The 20,766-nt window shown below is 41.1% G+C and overlaps 1 protein-coding gene across 4 annotated transcripts in view; it reads right to left on the reverse strand.

Annotated features, from left to right (window-relative positions):
- Positions 1–5,311: 5,311 nt before the first annotated feature.
- si:ch73-181d5.4 (death-inducer obliterator 1) overlaps positions 5,312–20,766 on the reverse strand; it is a 36,237-nt gene continuing 20,782 nt past the window's right edge. For all 4 annotated transcript variants that reach the window (XM_037541028.1, XM_037541027.1, XM_017698197.1 and 1 more), the window contains 10 exons: positions 19,004–19,478; positions 18,310–18,469; positions 17,995–18,078; positions 17,420–17,536; positions 15,910–16,057; positions 14,680–15,172; positions 12,277–12,436; positions 11,502–11,591; positions 11,182–11,377; positions 5,312–11,074 (listed from right to left, as the gene is read on the reverse strand). In XM_037541028.1, coding sequence (XP_037396925.1) covers positions 5,973–11,074; positions 11,182–11,377; positions 11,502–11,591; positions 12,277–12,436; positions 14,680–15,172; positions 15,910–16,057; positions 17,420–17,536; positions 17,995–18,078; positions 18,310–18,469; positions 19,004–19,478 — 7,025 coding nt within the window. In that variant the 3' untranslated portion in view covers positions 5,312–5,972. The remainder of the gene's footprint in view (positions 11,075–11,181; positions 11,378–11,501; positions 11,592–12,276; positions 12,437–14,679; positions 15,173–15,909; positions 16,058–17,419; positions 17,537–17,994; positions 18,079–18,309; positions 18,470–19,003; positions 19,479–20,766) is intronic.

Raw genomic sequence — 20,766 nt, forward strand, 5'->3', positions numbered from 1 at the left:
AAATTGTTAGTTTTTTTATACTTGTTTTTTCTTTACATTCTTTGTGCATACACACATTATATTGCCAAAAGTATTCACTCACCCATCCAAATCATTCAATTCAGGCGTTCCAATCACTTCCATGGCCACAGGAAGAATGGGATGTCACTCGAGTTCATATGCGTGTGAAGACTGAATACTTTTGGATATACAGTGTGTGTATGTGCTCACACACACACACACTATATATATATATATATATATATATATATATATATATATATATATATAAAATGTGTGTGTGTATTAATGGTTATATATACATTCGCTTGTGTGTCTTCACAGGCATAAGAACTTGAGTGCCATCCCATTGTTAATCCATAGGGTTTAATATAATGTCGGCCCATCTTTTGCAGCTATGACACTAATGTTGGACGAGAAGGCCCGGCTCACAGTCTCTGCTCTAATTCATCCCAAAGGTGTTCTATCAGGTTGAGGTCAGGACTCTGTGCAGCCCAGTCAAGTTCTTCCACCCCAAACTCACTCATCCATGTCTTTATGGACCTTGCTTTGTACACTGGTGCACAGTCATGTTGGAACAGGAAGGGGCTGTCCCCAAACTGTTCCCACAAAGTCAGGAGAAAGAAATTGTCCAAAATTTCTTGGTCTGCTGAAGCATTAAAAGTTCCTTTCACTGGAACTAAGGGGCCGAGCCCAACTCCTGAAAAACACCCCCCCCCAATAATCCCCCCTCCACCAAACTTTACATTTGGCACAATGCAGTCAGACAAGTACGGTTTTCCTGGCAACCACCAAATCCAGTCTTCCATCGGATTGCCAAATGGAGAAGATTCATCACTCCAGGAAACACGTCTCCACTGCTCTAGAGTCCAGTGGCGGTGCTTTACACCACTGCATTTGACGCTTTGTATTGCAGCCAGTCAGCCAAGGAAACCCATTCCATGAAGCTCTCTATGCACTGTTCTTGAGCTAATCTAAGCCCACATGAAGTTTGGAGGTCTGTAGCGACCTCTGTGCACTATGCGCCTCAGCATCTGCTGACCCCGCACTGTCATTTTACTTGGCCTACCACTATGGCGGAGTTGCTGTCGTTCCTGTTCACTTCCACGTTGTTATAATACCACTGACAGTTGACTGTGGAATATTTAGTAGTGAGGAAATTTCACGACTGGACTTGTTGCACAGGTGGCATCCTATCACAGTACCATGCTAGAATTCACTGAGCTCCTGAGAGCGAATCGTTCTTTCACAAATGTCTGTAAAAGCAGTCTGCAGGCCTAGGTGCTTGATTTTATATGCCTGTGGCTATGGAAGTGATTAGAATACCTGCATTCAATGATTTGGATGGGTGAGTGAATACTTATGGCAAGATAGTGTGTGTGCGTGTGATATATATATACACACACACACACACACTCACCAGCCACTTTACTAGGTACACCTTGCTAGTATAGGGTTGGACCCTTTTGCCTTCAGAACTGCCTTAATTGTTTGTGGCATACTTTCACCAAGGTGTTGGAAACATTCCTCAGAGATTTTGGTTGGTTATTTGAGTTACTGTTACCTTTCTATCATCTCAAACCAGTCTGCTCATTCTCCTCTGACCTCTCACATCAACAAGGCATTTTCGTCCACACAACTGACGTTCACTGGATATTTTCTCTTTTTCAGACAGTTCTCTGTAAACCCTAGAGATGGTTGTGCATGTGAAAATCCCAGTAGATCAGCAGTTCCTGAAATACTCAGACCAGCCCATCTGGCACCAACAACCATGCCACGTTCAATGTCCCTTAAATCACCTTTCTTCCCCATTCTGATGCTCAGTTTGCACTTCAGCAAGTTGTCTTGACCACCTCTACATGCCTAAATGCATTGAGTTGCGGCCATGTAATCATGATCGGCTGATTAGCTATTTGTGTTAACAAGTACCTAATAAAGTGGCTGGTGTATATATATATATACTGCTCAAAAAAATAAAAGGGAACACTTAAACAACACAATATAACTCCAAGTAAATCAAACTTCTGTGAAATGAAACTGTCCACTTAGGAAGCAACACTGATTGACAATCAATTTCACATGCTGCTGTGCGAATGGAACAGACAACAGGTGGAAATTATTGGCAATTAACAAGACGCACTCAATAAAGGAGTGGTTCTGCAGGTGGGGACCACAGACCACTTCACACTCGTGGTAGCATGAGGCGGACCAAACAACCCACACAAGTGGCTCAGGTAGTGCAGCTCATCCAGGATGGCACATCAATGCGAGCTGTGGCAAGAAGGTTTGCTGTGTCTGTCAGCGTAGTGTCCAGAGGCTGGAGGTGCTACCAGGAGACAGGCCAGTACACCAGAAGACATGGAGGAAGCCGTAGGAGGGCAACAACCCAGCAGCAGGACCACTACCTTTGTGCAAGGAGGAACAGGAGGAGCACTGCCAGAGCCCTGCAAAATGACATCCAGCAGGCCACAAATGTGCATGTGTCTGCACAAACGGTTAGAAACCGTCTCCATGAGGATGATATGAGGGCCCGACGTCCACAAATGGGGGTTGTGCTCACAGCCCAACACCATGCAGGATTCTTGGCATTTGCCAGAGAATACCAGGATTGGCAAAATCGCCACTGGCGCCCTGTGCTCTTCACAGATGAAAGCAGGTTCACACTGAGCACAAGTGACAGACGTGACAGAGTCTGGAGACGCCGTGGAGAGCAAGCTGCTGCATGCAACATCCTTCAGCATGACCGGTTTGGCAGTGGGTCAGTAATGGTGTGGGGTGGCATTTCTTTGGAGGGCCGCACAGCCCTCCATGTGCTCGCCAGAGGTAGCCTGACTGCCATTAGGTACCGAGATGAGATCCTCAGACCCCTTGTGAGACCATATGCTGGTGCGGTTGACCCTGGGTTCCTCCTAATGCAGGACAATGCTAGACCTCATGTGGCTGGAGTGTATCAGCAGTTCCTGCAAGATGAAGGCATTGAAGCTATAGATTGGCCCGCCCGTTCCCCAGACCTGAATCCGATTGAGCACATCTGGGATATCATGTCTTGCTCCAATCCACCAACGTCACACCACAGACTGTCCAGGTGTTGGCGGATGCTTTAGTCCAGATCCTTCAGGAGACCATCCGCCACCTCATCAGGAGCATCCCCAGGCGTTGTAGGGAGGTCATACAGGCACATGGAGGCCACACAATACTGAGCCTCATTTTGACTTGTTTTAAGGACATTACATCAAAGTTGGATCAGCCTGTAGTGTGTTTTTCCACTTTAATTTTGTGTGTGACTCCAAATCCAGGCCTCCATTGGTTAATAAATTTAATTTCCATTGATTGATTTGTGTGATTTTGTCAGCACATTCAACTTTGTACAGAACAAAGTATTCAATGAGAATATTTCTTTCATTCAGATCTAGGATGTGTTATTTGTGTTCCCTTTATTTTTTTGAGCGCTGTGTGTGTGTGTGTATATATGTGTACAACCCCAATTCCAATGAAGCTGGGACGTTTTGTAAAACCTAAATAAAAACAGAATGCGATGATTTGCAAATCCTTTTCAACCTATAGTCAATTGAATACAAAGACAAGATATTTAACATTCAAATGGATAAACTTTGTTTTTTGCAAATATTCACTCATTTTGAATTTGATGCCTGCAACACGTTCCAAAGAAGTTGGGACAGGGGCATGTTTACCACTGTGTTACATCACCTTTTCTTTTAACACTCAATAAGCGTTTGGGAACTGAGGACACTAATTGTTGAAGCTTTTTAGGTGGAATTCTTTCCCATTCTTGCTTGATGGACAACTTCAGTTGCTCAACAGTCCGGGTTCTCCGTTGTTGTATTTTGCGCTTCATAATGCACCACACATTTTCAATGGGAGACAGGTCTGGACTGCAGGCAGGCCAGTCTAGTACCCACACTCTTTTACTACGAAGCCACGCTGTTGTAACGCATGCAGAAAACCTGTATGTACCTTTCAGCATTAATGGTACCTTCACAGACGTGCAAGTACCCCATGCCATGGGTACTAACACACCCCCATACCATCAGAGATGTTGGCTTTTGAACTTTGCGCAGATAACAATCCAGACAGTCCTTTTCCTCTTTGATCTGGAGGACATGACGTCCATGATTTCCAAAAACAATTTGAAACGTGGACTCATCAGACGACTGGACACTTTTCCACTTTGCATCAGTCCATCTCAGATGAGCTCGGGCCCAGAGAAGCCAGCAGCGTTTCTGGGTGGTGTTGATATATGGCTTTTGCTTTGCATGGCAGAGTTTTACCTTGCACTTGTAGATGGAGCGACGAACTGTGTTCACTGACCGGTTTTCTGAAGTGATCCTGAGCCCATGTGGTAACATCTGATACAGAATGGTGTCGGTTTTTAATGCAGTGCCGCCTGAGGGATCGAAGGTCACGAGCATTCAGTGTTGGTTTTCTGCCTTTTGATGATATTATGGACTGTAGATGATAAAATCCTTAAATTCCTTGCACGTTGAGAAACGTTCTTCTTAAACTGTTGGGACTATTTGCTCACACAGTTGTTCACAAAGTGGTGAACCTCACCCTGTCCTTGCTTGTGAACGACTGAGCCTTTCAGGGATGCTCCCTTTATACCCAATCATGACACTCATCTGTCTCCAATTAACCTGTTCACCTGTGGAATGTTCCAAACAGGTGTTTTTTGAGCATTCCTAAAATTTCCCAGTCTTTTGTTGCCCCTGTCCCAACTTCTTTGCAATGTGTTGTAGGAATCAAATTCAAAATGAGTGAATATTTGCAAAAAACAATAAGGTTTATCTGTTTGAACATTAAATATATTGCCTTTGTAGTGTATTCAACTGAACATAGGTTGAAAAGTATTTGCAAATCATAGTATTCTGTTTTTATTTGTTTTACACAACGTCCCAAAATCATTGGAATTGGGGTTGTATATACACATACACACACATACATATATATGTATATAAGTATATGTGTGCGCACGCACACAAACACACCCAAACATATACAGATATATTTACATACATCCACCAATTCAGTCCACAGTGATTTAGCTCCGCCCATTCATGCTGATATTATAAGGGGTGTTTCAGCTGGACTGCTTTTTGAAAAAGGTAGTCAGTAATAAAAGCTAATACCAACGCTAAAGATGGTCCTATAAAAATGCAAAAATGTGCACGAACCAACAGACACAAGTGGACCTCAGGTAATAAATATATGTAATACAGGAAAATGTACGATATGGCCCATAGATTTTCATTCAGCAAAGGTTAATATGTGAAAGGAAAAGAGCAAAGACAAGTTTTATCATTTCATTATTTAATGATGAAATCTCTACTAGATTTGTTCCCTTCAACTGAGATTAACAGCTTATCACTATGGCTTGTAAGGCATCTGTAGAAAACAGCTTATAAAACATGTATAAACTCAAATGTACACCAGACTTTACAACTCTCGGGAACATCATTCAGCTTCAATGTGAAAGATGCATCTAAAAATAACTCCGCAAGAACAAACCAGTGTTTTTTCCCACCAAAGAGAATGTAATTGTTTGACGTTGCCACATACAAAAATGTCTTCACTATGAAAACTTTAAAACACTTAACGCATATTTGACCTGGCAAAGCAGTGTTGTCAAACTACATTTTTTTAGAGTGATATGAAAAAAAAGGTCCAAAGCTATTCAAACCTTTATCACTGAAAAATTGTCTTAAAAAAATAAGTGAAATACAGGAAATATTAAAGTGACATATTGCCATTCATTCACATACTTGTTGAGAAAATGGTCTTGCTTGCACGTATTGACCTTTCATTTGAAGCCTCAGTCAATCTGAATAGTTTTCCTTCTTCCATAGTTTTACTGTCTTTAATAAGCAGGATTTTGGCTCCTTAACTACAATCAGTGTCAACGGATCATGTCTCAGTTCAAATTGGGATCCGTGATCTAGGCCTTCCTCTTTCAATTAAGCTTTTTGATCGTTATCTGTGTTCCTCTCTGTGTTTTTGTCCCTCACCGTTTCACAAACATCTCTGCGTTCTCTATTTCTTTGCCTTCTTGCCGCTCTATTTCTGCCCTCTCTTTTTCTCGTCCTCCTTCGCCACGGCTTTCCAGCTTTTACAGGACTACTGTCCTGACTACTGCTGTCTTCTCCTTCATTTCCAAGCTCTTCTCTTTGTCTCACCTGAATGAGACCCTTAGAGGTTTCCCTTTGCAGACAGCTGGAATTATCACAGTGGACAGGTTTTAGCCCTGCACTATGTGCTCTGGAAGGAGGACCTTGTGGTCGGTTGTGTTCTTGGTAAGACCTCTGCATCCTAGGGTTGGGCAACCTAATTGGGCCACCAGGGGGAGTTGGGAGTAAAGGGCCCGACAGTCGCAAAGGGCGGATATCTGGTTCTTTTGGTGGACCATCAAACCGAACTTGTGGTTGTATTACCTGTGGTTGTAGGCTTTGATTATCACCTGTTTTTGGTCCTTGTGATCTTTCTACATGTGTAAAGGTTGGGGAAATCTTTCTTGAAAAATGGGGTGAATATGGCTTGTCCTCCAACTCTTTGTTCCAGGGTGCAGGCATTCGCTGGCCATGAAAACGTGGAGACGGAGCCCTTTGACCCCTGAAATTCTGAAGTGAATGAAAGCGTGGGCCTTTTATTTGAACATCGCTTTCGGGGTTGCCGAAACTCTCACAGATATTAGACTTCGCAAAATGTTGTTTGCCCAATTCCTTGTGTATTTCTTCAGACTCACTGAAGTGCTGAGGTGCTCTCATGCCTGATTCCATTTCTGGAAATTGAGGTTCTTCAGACTGGTTGTTTGGAAGGCTCCCAGGTTGCACCCGACTCAGACCTTGCATGCAAGATCTTGGTTCTAACAAATTTGAAAAACTTTCATTGGCAGAATTCTGATAATGACTGTTTGATTCATCTGAATGCTGAGGTGGTACAGACCGTTTTGTCTCATTAGTGTGTTGCTGTGAAAAAACTCTGTTGTCAATTTCTTCTTCATCAAAAGGATGAGTTGGAGTGCCATCTCTAGAACCATGAAAACCTGGTGGCCTTGAGTCTCTGTGGTCAAACTGCTGGGGTGGAGCATGCCCTCTAAAGTGTGATTCAGAATCAAAGATTTCTCTGTCAAATTGTTGAGGTGCAGCATGCTCTCTGGAGTCAGGGCGAGGTGGTCCTCTGACATTAAATGGGCCTCTTGTTATGGATGGAATGGGTCCATCATGCTGAGAACGACATAGCCCTGGTCTTGGACCAGGGCCAGAAAATGAGCCCCTCGGCCCAAAATTTCGAGGTCCATTCCCGGTTCCTGGAAATCGGCTTTTAAATGCAAAGTTATGAGGTGAATTGTCCTCTGGGTTTGGGCCTCTTGGTCTAAAGGTTTGAGGCTCAGAGTCCTCAGTGATTCCAGGTCCAGAGGATGGGCCCCTTGGTCGATAGTGTGGAGATGGTCCAGCATCATCAAATGTCCTTATTCTTAGATACATACCCCTTGGACCAAAGTTTGGACCAGGTCTACAGTTCTCAAACCCCTGAGGGTGAGGAGCCCTGGGCATCCTAGGCCTTATGGCTACTGTAGGACATCTTGGTATCATCAGTGAGGGTGGTCCTCTTGGACCAGAATTCCTTTGCTGTGGGCCTCTCCATACATCACCAGGTGCTCGTAGTCGAAACTGATTTCTAGGATAGAAGTTTCTGGGTATGTCAGGGTCACCCTGTGGTAGATCACCTCTCATCATTGCATGAGCCCCTTGTGGTAGAGGGTCATGAATGCGCAACTGTTCATCCTCACCCACTGAAAAACTGCCTTGCTGATTCTGGGATGGCATCTTGAATGGCCTTTTGAAATTTCTCTGTTCAGCCGCAGGTCCATGGAAATCATTTTTTTGTAAGCATGGCAGCCTGTGTGGTTGACCTTGCTGTTGGCATGACTCTGTCTCCTCTACTGGAAAAATACCCGAATACCTCTCTGTATTCAAATCATCAGTTTCATCTGCATAATTTTGACTATCAGAGTTATGGCAAGCCTCATCAACTGTAAAGTCTCTTCTTTGTATCTTAGGTGGCCTATGGGGGGGGTTCCTCTCTTTCATTTGGTGGACTGCATTTTGTGCAAAATTATGCGTTTGCATTAATGGTAAATCTTTATCATGATGCATCTGGTGAGCTTCATCCTGTGGAAAGTTATTTTTGTGGCCAAGAGATGGATGCATTCTTGATGCATCTCTGTTATAACACTGATCAGGGTCACTATTTGAAAAATGTCCACTCTGCATTTTATGATGTCCAGAAAATGATCTTCTGGTATAAGGTTTGTCATAATCTGAGAAATCTTCTCTTTGTATTTGAAGTGTCTTTTGAGGTAGCTGCTTTCTGTGATCCTCCTCATGGCCAGAAGAATGCCCCCTTTGCAACTGTGGTGAGCTAAATGACTGTTCTTCTCTATGACAAGCGAAAGCAGTCTCATCGTGTGTAATATTACTTCTCTGATCTCGGATGTTATGGATCTGGTCATCTTTACTTTGCAGCATTGAGGAGTGCTCAGATCGAGGATGATTTCTATGATGGAACTGATCTGACTCATCCTCTGAGAAATCATCTCTGTGCAATCGATTTTTCCCAAAGGGAGGAGCTTTGTTTTCATTACACGGGTCAGGTTCAACTTGTGACACATCACCACTCTGAAAAAACTGTGACTTTGCCTGAGAATATGAGAAAGTACTTTTATCCATCTCTGGAGGCAATTCTGAAGGATCCTTCTGAGCAAAGTTGTCTTTCAGTACTTCCAGTTTATCTCTGTTTTGATACTTTGCTTTAAGATCTTTATCTGGATGGTCCTTTTGCGCTAAGAGAGACCCTGATGCAGGCTTATTTTCATTACTTTGAGAAATCTTGTAATTTTGAGAAAAAGTAGCACCAGGTGGGTCAGATGATTGCCAACTTAAAGGCTGAGCATTTTCAGTTTTTGTAAAAACTTCCTTTGGCACTTCTGGCAGGTTCTGTTCTCCATCCTCAGAAGCCTCAATTTGTGATGCATCACCCTGACTTTTAGGTGGCCCAGATGCTGTCTGGTTTATACTTTGTGTCTGTTGTACTGATTCAGTTCTCTGCCTTGACGGTGACTGGTCTCTCTGACAGGATTTGTCATTTTTAGGTTGTGCAGATTTTCCACTTCGAGACAAGTGTGACCTTATTGAGTGCCTATCTCTCCTACTTCTATGTCTTGATGTACTTCTATGATGGTGCCGATCTCTCTGCCTTGATGACACTCTCTCTTCTCTGTTACTATGAGTGCGACTTTGTCTTGAAGATCGGTCCGGAGAATGTCTATCTTTTCTACGATATCTGTCAGCCTCATCTTTAGAGACACGGGAAGATCTATCCTCATGATGTGACCTGCGGTCCTGTCTCGATTGTGTTTTACTTGAGCTATTATCCCATTTGGATGTACGACTGTGTCTTGATTTGCCAGAAACCTTAGTGTGAGAATGTGAGTGCTGATGGTTCTCATTACCAGATGATGAACACATACCTTCTTCCAGTTCAGATGCACCTAAATGTGTATAGGTTTGCAAAGTCACTGGAGAATGCAAATCTACTGCATTAACATTGGTAGAACTTTCTTCAACTGTGTTCATTGTGTCAGGCAATGTTACTGATGGCATATCTAAATTTTTCTTTACGTCTAACATCAGCTCTTGCTCAGTCTTGGACAAATCTTGCATCACCAAACTGTTTGAAGGTACCAGAAAGGTTGCTTGAGTCAATGCTTGCTTTCTTACAGAAATTTCCCTTAAAGAATTTTCTCTCTCATTATGAACTGTTGTTAAATTGCCACTAACAGCATCCTGCTTTACATTCTTGCACTGCCTTGGATCTCTACATGGATTAATTAATGGAACAACTGAAGTCTTTTCTGCTGCATCCTCTGGCTCCCTGCCAAAACATGGAGGCGGTGACATGAGTGCATCAGAGACAGAAAAATGGGCCATAGAAACACCAACTGCTGCCCTCTGCAGACGCAATGCTTCCTCTTGCTCTTCTAGTTGACGCTTCTGTTCCTCTATCTGTCTGTTCAACTCCTCCAGCATCTTCTGCTGCTCAGACAACGACACGGTTGAAGCTAATCCATACTGAGAGGTGGAGGGTTTATTATATGCAAGGTAGGTCTGCATCTCTTCAAAAACTGTTTCATCTTCTGGATCATAGGCTACGTCATCATGTACCGCAGAGGTGTTTACTGATGGTAAAGTCTCAGAAGATTTTGTAGCAACTGAGGTGACAGCATCAACATTATTTCCTAAATTATATTCTTCCTCTGGGTCATAGGGTCTATTATCATCATCAACCTTACATACAGCAGTAACAGGATTAGGTGTTGACATTTGAATTAAGCTTGAGGTAGTGATGCTTGGATATCCAATTCCTTGATCATACTCTTCCTCAGGGTCATAAGGTCTATCATTATCATCTAACTCCATCTTCTCTATTACTGTATTCTTTGGAGTCTGCTGGTACTGCTGAACAACTGGGTCAAAAGTTGGAGAGGACACTGAAAGTTCTTTCACTTCTGATGGACTTGGCTCACAGGTATCTACAGTGTCTTGTGTCCTTTTGCCAAATAATGTATTAAGAATGGTTTGAAGAGGTGTAGTGCTGGAAGAAGTTCCTGCTCCAGAGGATGGTGGAAGATCAGAAGAGGTGGTCTTGGTAGTGGAAGCACTGACAGAGGTCGGAGCATTTACCCCAGAAAGAATATTAGAAAGCACAGATGGGCCAGACAAAGAGCTTGTAAAAGAGGCGGCTGAATCTGGTGATTGAGTATCTGGTGGAGATCCAGGAGGAGTAGTGCTGATTGGTATATCTGGATCATAAGGGTCACTCATATCTGTTGTAGCTTCAAGAACTGCAGGTTTGATGATGGGGATCATCCCCTGTGAATCCAGTGGTATCTGGATTCTTGGTCTTTTCTCATCAATTTCTTGTGCCTGTGTCCCAAGACGTTTTAGTTTCTGACAAATTGCCAGCCCAATTAGAAGATTAGGGTGTTGCTCTTCAAGCCCTAACAGAAGAATTGTGAAAGAAGGATCAAAATCAGCAGAAAAAAAATCAGTCAGTTCAAAAATAAATAACAATTTTGTGCCAGTGTAACATATTTAAATTAGTTACCTGGGCCTTCCAGTGGCAGCAATACAGAAGGGATGGATTCTTTTGCACAGAGAGGAATAAGATAAAGGTCTTTGATACTGTTGCAAATATTTGAAACTACCCCAAATCGTCTGCGACTGTTGAAATATGAAAATAGAGACACATAGGCAACCTCTTCTTCATCAGTTGCTGGATGAAAGCGGATCACGGACATCTCCTGGATAAAAGTGAGAATACAAACAAACCAATTTATGAGAGAGCATGAACACATTTTAAACAAACTTTTATACTATCAAGAAACCTCATAGCAAGACATTTTATGAGTGGGTTGATGGGTCTACCTTTGTTACAGATGTCTTTACTTTGTCAACATATTCCCAGACTGTCTGTGGTAATATCCGACCACCAATGTGGATGGTATCTGGCAAATCCTTGACAGAGGAAACAAGTTGCTATTTAGCATAAAGAGATTATTTTCAACAAAGTGATAAAGGCTGGTGTGTAGGCCAAATAAGGATTTTTTTGTTGAACGGAAAAATACAGTTCGCCTTATCTCCTCTTAAAACCCCAGGGTTTCAATATAAACCTAAGAAGTATCAGATAAAGAGTCAAATATAATTGATATTTCTCATACGTGGAAAGCCAAGAACGTATATCTCCAAAAAAAAAACCAAAAAAAAAAAAAACCCAGAAGCTTCATGTAGGCGCTGTTTACTGTGTTTTGAAACCAAATATATATACCTCAGGTTTATATATACTCAATCAATAAAAAGATATTTTCATTAATTCAAATAATAATTTTTAAATGGTTTTATATAGCACCAATGAGTCTTTCAATGGGTCTTTCTATTGTGACAATATCAAGCATGTAACCATACATATATTCTCTATAAATATAAAGAAGCATATATATATATATATATATATATATATATATATATATATATATATATATATATATATATATATACACACACACACACACACAACACACACACACACGAACATTTTCAACAAACACAGTAAATTTAAGGTTTAAACCCTACAGAGTTCATCATTTATGTGTATGCCTGTGTGTGAATGTCTGTCAAGTGTGTCAAGAATACAAGTTCTGACCTTTTTTAGAAGCTCAGCAGATCCTAATCCTGAGATTAAATATCCCTTCGTAACAAATTTGGCCACAGTTTGCATGTTAAGAAAGCCCTTCCATACCGTATCCTGTTTAGACAGAAACTGGCTTGTCTCATTTTCAGTTGGGTTGTGGGAGCTCGTCAGTCTACAAATAACAAAAAAAAAGGGAAGTAAAGACTGTTAAGGGGTCATACAGTTTTGGAATTGAGCAATGCTGAGCATTTTTATAAAGGTATAAACAAACAACAAATAAATGTTACAGAATGTTACTGATATGCACAAAGTGTCAATTAAAATGAAAGTATTCATAGGTAACATAGTTGTATGCAAAACTTCGAACAATTGCTGTAAAACCACGTGTTCTGTTGATTTTTTAAGTTAAAATAATAAAGAACATACAGTGGGGGAAAAAACTATTTAGTCAGTCACCAATTGTGCAAGTTCTCCCACTTTAAAAGATGAGAGAGGCCTGTAATTGACATCATAGGTAGACCTCAACTATGAGAGACAAAATGAGGAAAAAAAATTAAGAACATCACATTGTCTGATTTTTAAAGAATTTATTTGCAAATAATGGTGGAAAATAAGTATTTGGTCACCTACAAACAAGCAAGATTTCTGGCTGTCACAGACCTGTAACTTCTTCTTTAAGAAGCTCTTCTGTCCTCCACTCATTACCTGTATTAATGGCACCTGTTTGACCTCGTTATCTGTATAAAAGACACCTGCCCACAACCTCAAACAGTCACACTCCAAACTCCACTATGGCTGTCGAAGGACACCAGACACAAGATAGTAGACCTGCACCAGGCTGGGAAGACTGAATCTGCAATAGGCAAGCAGCTTGGTGTAAAGAAATCTACTGTGGGAGCAACAATCAGAAAATGGAAGACCTATAAGACCACTGCTAATCTCCCTCGATCAGGGGCTCCACGCAAGATCTCAGCCTGTGGGGTCAAAATGATCACAAGAGCGGTGAGCAGACATCCCAGAACCACACGGGGGGACCTAGTGAATGACCTGCAGAAAGCTGGGACCAACGTTACAAAGGCTACTGTCAGTAACACACTACGCCGCCAGGGACTCGGATCTTAGAGTGCCAGACGTGTCCCCCTGCTTAAGCCAGTACATATCCAGCTCGTCTTTGCTAGAGAGCATTTGGATGTTCCGGAAGAGGGTTGGGAGAATGTCATATGGTCAGATGAAACCAAAGTAGGACTGTTTGGTATAAACACAGCTCGTCGTGTTTGAAGGAGAGTGAATGCTGAGTTGCATCCAAAGAACACCATACAAACTGTGAAGCATGGGGGTGGCAACATCATGCTTTGGGGCTGTTTCTCTGCAAAGGGACCAGGACGACTGGTCCGTGTACATGAAAGAATGAATGGGGCCATGTATTGTGAGATTTTGAGTGCAAACCTCCTTCCATCAGCAAGGGCATTGAAGATGAAACGTGGCTGGGTCTTTCAGCATGAAAATGATCCCAAACACACTGCCAGGGCAACAAAGGAGTGGCTTCGTAAGAAGCATTTCAAGGTCCTGGAGTGGTCTAGCCAGTCTCCAGATCTCAACCCCATAGAAAACCTTTGGAGTCCGTGTTGCCCGCCGACAGCCCCAAAACATCACCGCTCTAGAGGAGATCTGCATGAAGGAATGGGACAACATACCAGCAACGGTGTGTGCCAACCTTGTAAAGACTTACAGAAAACGTTTGACCTCCGTCATTGCCAACAAAGGATATATAACAAAGTATTGATGAACTTTTGTTATTGACCAAATACTTATTTTCCACCATTATTTGCAAATAAATTCTTTAAAAATCAGATGTGATTTTCTCTTTTTTTTTTTTTTTCTCTCATTTTGTCTCTCATAGTTGAGGTCTACCTATGATGTCAATTACAGGCCTCTCTCATCTTTTTAAGTTGGAGAACTTGCACAATTGGTGACTGACTAAATACTTTTTTTCCCCACTGTAAGTGTGTTCTCTGGAGAGCAGGAGTGCACAATTTCAGTTCTGCAGGGCCAGTGTCAAGCAAACTTTGGTGATTTACAAGCTCAAACACACCTGATTACAGTCATCTTTTTATTGCCAGGTTTAGGCATTGTGTTTGAGAAGGGCAATTACCAAGCTGTGCTGTTCACCAGTGCTCCTGGACCCAAGTTGTGCAATTCCACATGTAGATGGTTTCACTTAGAAACTCAATGTGTAATTTGAACAAGGGCACCCAACTGTAACTAAACTAGCGATCAAAATTTAGGAATCACATGCTGTGTTAATAATTTTTTGCTATTTTTCAAGCAATAGTACCTTGTAAAGTGTGTATTATTATGTCAATGGGTACTGTTACACATTTGTTTCATATGTATCATGTAAAACATTTCACACACCTTGTGGTTGAGCTAGATGAACTATAAAATCTAGGCACCGATGGGGCAGAGGGTTTCATTAGTATAGACTTGGGCATAGGTGGTGGCGGAGGAAGTGGCAAAGGGTCAACTGCTTTTGTTACTTCCACAGCTTCTTTTTCAGTGGGCATCAGGGGTGGACACTGGGGTGTAGGTGGAGCAGAAGTTGCAGCAACAGAAGGGGAAGGTGCAGGTCGATATGAAGCAGTACGTGGATCCCTTCTTGTGATGGACACAACAGAAACCTCAGGGATCACCAGTGGAGAAAAGTCTGACGAAGCTGTCTCAACACTAGAATCATCTGCAGTTGGAGAGGCGGGCGACTCCATGATAGGGTCAGTTTCTACAGGTGTAGGATTTGGAGGTTTTGTGTCAAACATCGGAATGACCCAGGGTGTTTTCTCTTCGTCTTCATCTTTCAGCTCTTCCTTTTTGAATATCTTTACATCAGTATCTTCATCTGCAGAAATCTGACCTGTGGGACATGAAATTTATGTAAACTAAAGCAGTGAGCAATGCATTACTGTGATATTATTAAGATTGAGGGGTGTTCTACATGCGATGCAAAGTAATTTTCAATATAGAATTGTTATAATCAGCAATAATCGTAATAAACAATACTTTCATCAAGAAATATACGTAGACTACTGTTGTCAGACAATATACAACGCAATGCCAAGCAACTGTGGACTGACGAAGGAGGAAAAGAATGGACAAAAATGTTCATTCATCATTGCAGTCATTTCATATTCTATTTTTTTTGTCATCCAATAACAAAGACTTCATAGCAGAGCACTGAATAATGCAGAAACGTTTGCATATATAAGCAGTTTTTGCTCACTTAATTACCCCAGCAATATGCTAATGTCCACTACTGTCTGTACATGATTTTTATTTGATGATAAACTATTTTTTGTTTTACATTGTCATTTTCTAAAACCCACTTCTATTAAGCAATTCAAGGCCATACAATACAGTAATTTTGGACAATAATATGTATGAATCATCCATGGCCGTGACCGCCAGTGGTCACGTCACCGCCATAATCATGCATATTTATGGTTTTTGCTTTCACACCCTCCCTGGGCTCAGAAAAGCTTATCATGATATCATTTATTGTGATATAAATGGTAACATATAACAATATTGTCTATGCCTACTCAAACGATTCCTTTAACTGTCAACAATCAACAAATAAAAGGGTAGACTTACCAGTACATATCCTGCATTTTAGATCAAACAGATGGGCTCTGTGTTCTGATGTTGTGTCCTTCAGCATGCTGCTGACTATGTCTGACACAGCAGTGCTAACTTTCCTGGGCTGTGCAGGCTTGACCTGAGATGCAGAAGCTTTCTCTTCCTTAACAGGAAAAAAATTAAATGAACTCTGAGCCTCCATAAACACAGGACATGTCACTATGCTACTGTCTTAATAATTACTGAATAAAGACCTTATAATGTAGGGCTGCACAAGGTTTTGTTCGTAATATTGATATCAATTGAGATCTTTGATGGCACATTGCACATAACTGGCACTTTCAAGCTGACCAACCCCTAGCCCCACCGGCAGTGTTGTAGTACTCACGTCTGGTCTCAGTCTTAAGATCGTAAATGGTCTCTGTCTTGAGATCACTTGGTCTCGGGGTAAGATATTGAGATATTGTTCTTGAGACCAGCCGAGTGAGATGCCTCCATCTCAGGTAAGTGGAAACTCGTTATCTATTATTATTTAATATCAATGGAATTCTATTATTATTTAATATCAACAGAAATAAACAGAATAAATCAGTTGAGAAATTAAATTGATCTTTCCATGAAGGCTTAACTGGGTATTTGTTTGTTGATTTTCATTGCCTTCCAAGCTCAAGCATCCCCTGAGGGCAAATCAGTATGTTATTATTACCATGATTTCATTTAATAATAAAAATGGATTGATGTTTGGTTTATATTCAGTTGGCTTTCAACAGTGATTCTAAATAAGTTTTAGAGAAGAATGAAAAATGGACAAAAAGAACCTCACCATTATGTACCTACAAATGTTACAATGCAAAATTGAACTAAGACAGTAAATAGTAGAAATGAATTATGCTTTTAGGCTACAAGTATTATACATAGAAGTATTATAAAATATTAAATGTAATGCTACAGCCATCCGTAGCTGGGAGTCCAAGAGAGCACAACTGGCCTCATTCTCTCTGGGTGGGTAGGATAGCTCCCCTTCTCCTCCTATCGCTCAACGCAATGTTAGTCAGCACAGGAATCTGTTAGCTGATGTAACAGATCTGGCAGTTGGTGTGTTCGGTTGTCCCGTGATGTTGAGTGAGCGGCAGTTCGAAAAGAAGTGGTGGTTGGTTTCGCAGGTCTCGGGGGAAGCCTGTGCTAGACCTTCAACCTCCTAGCGTTGATAGCATTGTGTGATTGGGGGAGTCCTAACTCAGATTGATGGAGAATGTGTTGTACATGGTTCTATATAGAACCCCTTTTGAAAATAGATCTATATAGCACCAAAAAGGGTTCTGCTATTGTTATGATGTCAAGCTTGTAACAATAGAAAAATACATTCTCTTTACTAAGGAACCCTTGAAGAACCATCTTTTTTAAGACTGTAGTGCTCCAGCCACATCATGAAGCCCTACTTGGACATGAACATTTGGTATGAGTTCTACATAATCTAACAGCATGTACTTGTATGGAGAGTCTGGAAAAACAGTAGATGACTTACTGATGAAGTGGCAGTGCTTTCTGCTTTGACCACTTTGTCCTCACATGCAGAAAGAAGCTCCTCCGTCTTTATACAAACAGGGGCCAACTCTTCCTTCAAGAAGGTGGCAGCACTTTCCTGTCAGAGAGATAATACTTCAATGCACCTTCTGAAACATTAGATTCTCTTCTCTCCTAAACTATACAGCAGCTGTTGTTAGTTCTTCATGCAATTGATAAATCCACATTTTCCAAGTACATCTTGCTATTTTTAAGTTTGCATCAATAAATCAATGAGCCCATGTTTCCTCGTTGATGCTGCTCTATGTTGCAAGAGTGTCTTACAAAATATATAACCTCAGAAGACACATACAGGCTCTCTGGTGGTTGTGCATAGTAAATAATTTGGCTATAATTTTGTTGTTCACATGATAACCACTGGCTTCCTTCCCCACCACTGTAAAGAAATCTGACATCTACACATCAAACCACTAGCAGAGGTGTAAACCCTCCAAAACACTGCCCTTTATTATTTTTGTCACAATACCAAATTTTTGACTTGACGTATAAAGCATGAGGTTGTCAGAGATGGGATACCTGAACACACTGAAGCTCCTGCTGACTCAGTCGGGTTAGTTTAAATGGAGTGATCTGGCCTTTAATAACCTGGTAGAAAAGGCCCTGAAAAACACATAGTAAGACAAAGTGAGTTCATAATTTTCAGGTGTTGTGTAGAGCAACTAAGAATCAAAGTGCTTCATAACCAACATAATAGGCCAAAACAGAGTTAAACAGCCTGATTTCAGCTGTTGGAATCAAACATTTTCAACTTTATTGACTTTCTATTCATAAGAACAAAGTTCTAGATATAGACGTACTGTACTGCGGTGAAGACAATGCTATTAAACACACCTTGTTTTTGGGGTCCTTCAAGCTCAACAGGAGAGTTCTGTACTTATTCTTGTACTTGCTGTCTGTAGTGTAGTACATGTTGAACATCTCTCGCTCAATGTTTACAGCCAGCTTTCCAACGTCACTCTCAGATATCTCCAAGTCATCACTTTCAGTCACCCTAAAAATGAAGAAAATGGACAAAGTGAGCACAGCAGTCACACTAATGATTAAAAATTTACACTTAATAATCAGTCCATACTAGACCTCATCAATGCTTCATGGTTGACTTATCCATTTTAAAATACTGTTATGAAATTAGAAATGTGTTACAGAACTTTGGCAAAAATGCCATTTAACTCAATAGGAAACTGTGGAACAGACTCAGTTTATATAACAATACCTACATTTAGAGCCAGTTATTCATTCAACCTAATGAGAAACTGTAGAACAGACTCAGTTTATATCAAAATACCTACATTTAGAGTCAGTTATTCATTCAACCTAAAGAGAAACCCATGAGACACTATTGCAAGTCAAAATACTAAAAATCTTATTATTCATTATTCACTTTCCACATCATATTCATTTCAAATGATTTTTATTGCGGGTAGAGCAAGAATGGGAAAGTCTGTTCTACAGTTCCTCATTGAGTTAATGGGATTTCTTACAGTGCCCTGTCCAACCCCACAAATCTGCTCTGATTTGCTCTAACCTTTTCATTAAGGTGTCGGTGAGTGAGCGCCTGATGTTCTGCCTCATCTGCATGTTGGGATGAGCCTGAAGAGGTCTGGGAGGTGGAACAGGGGCCGGAGTGACCGGCAGGACCCGGATCTCCGATGCTTGACCAGATGAAGCCGTTGGGTTCTGTGGTACAGCAGTAGCTTCCTGAGACTGAAGTGGCTTCTCTGGCACAGTTAAGGTGCCCTTGTTGACTTGTGGAGGCTCCGTCTGGAGCAGTTTGAGGCCAGCCAGGCGTGGAGAGCCAGGCATGGTTTTTTTGGCTCGACTGGGAAGGGGATTAGATCCCGGTTTCCTGAGCAGCGGAGCTGAAGAAGCTGCCTTTTCATTGACTTTCTCAGTTTTCTCATCTTTTTCAGGACCATCTGATGGAGCTGGTAGATTTGGAGGCTGAGGAGCATCTTGCTTAGTCTCTGCTTTACTTTCCACATCTCCATTTTCCGTTTTTACTAAAAGAACAGAGCAAAAGGTTTGGCTATCAGTAATAGCTAGTTAGATAGCTGTTAAATGGCCCATACTGTACATAAAAGAGCAGGTTAAAGAATGTATATGTGGTGGTAATTTACTAACGGTCAAATAACAAATGTCAGACTATGATAACCTATGATAACTATATTGCAAAGCTAAAAACAGTAGTAGCAGTATCTTTAAGCTTGAATTTTAACTGTACTTTTGTCCATTTTTTAAATAGGTAACAGTATTTCATACAGCAGTGTGCCCACAGTTTTTGTTCTGGAGGGCTAAGGTATAACATGCTTAAGGGCAGCTTCCCAATGTTACTTTTCCTAATGTTATTCATAACCATTTCCTGCACTAACTTTCTGTGAGGGAGCTTTCACAGGGGGATGTCTGATTCCTATCACCACAGGTTCACAGAGAGGTCTGGGTGTACCTACTGACCCAGTAAAGAGAGGGGCAAGTTGATCTTGAAAGGTAAAGCAGACTGGTAAAAAAAAAAAAAAAAACGACTGAAACCAATTTTTAGGAGTGAGCACAACATGTGACGGCCAAATTGAGGGACAAAAAGATGTACATATTAGACAATGAGCTAATATCAAAATTTGAGAAAGTGGTGGGATATCAAATTACCCCAGATAAAATATTACAAACTGTTGTTTTGAACACTGTATTTGCGCAGTTCGGTCTCTCAAGACACTGGGACATTTGACGCTGAAATTAAGAAGAAGCCGTTCTCCCTCTTCCACAAACTTCCCTTTTCTACATCTTTTGAGAACTTGGACTTAGAACAGTTAATAGTGTAAGTGTTTAGCTGGTGTTAAAAGATTTCTTTTTTTTTATTCATAATATGTTGAAGGTCTTGGTCCCGATACCACTCTGAATAACTGTTTAATTGCTAATGATTTAAGAATACATACAATTTGAAAATTGTACAAAGCATAAACTGCATACAGTTTAAACGCACACAATTATAACTGTACATCTGAAGTGGCACCAAAATTATTTGAACACTTCAACTATTTATAAACTTCTGGTTCTTTATGCTACTTTATTACTTGTTGAAAAAAATTACATTAATTTGAGAGAAAAACACTTTTAGCACATCATCAGGTGGTAGAGTCTTTGCATGGAAAAAGCTTGGAGAAGACCTCCAACCAGACTGCACTAAGGGTTCTGTAAAGCATTAAAGTAGAAACCTTGAAGTCTGGGGGTATTTGTCTTACAGTGGTGTCTCCGAGCTTGTGTTTACTGATGGGATAAAGTGTACAAAAATGTTTT

The sequence above is a fragment of the Pygocentrus nattereri genome, chromosome 9, assembly GCF_015220715.1.
Source record: "Pygocentrus nattereri isolate fPygNat1 chromosome 9, fPygNat1.pri, whole genome shotgun sequence".
Taxonomy (NCBI): Eukaryota; Metazoa; Chordata; class Actinopteri; order Characiformes; family Serrasalmidae; genus Pygocentrus; species Pygocentrus nattereri.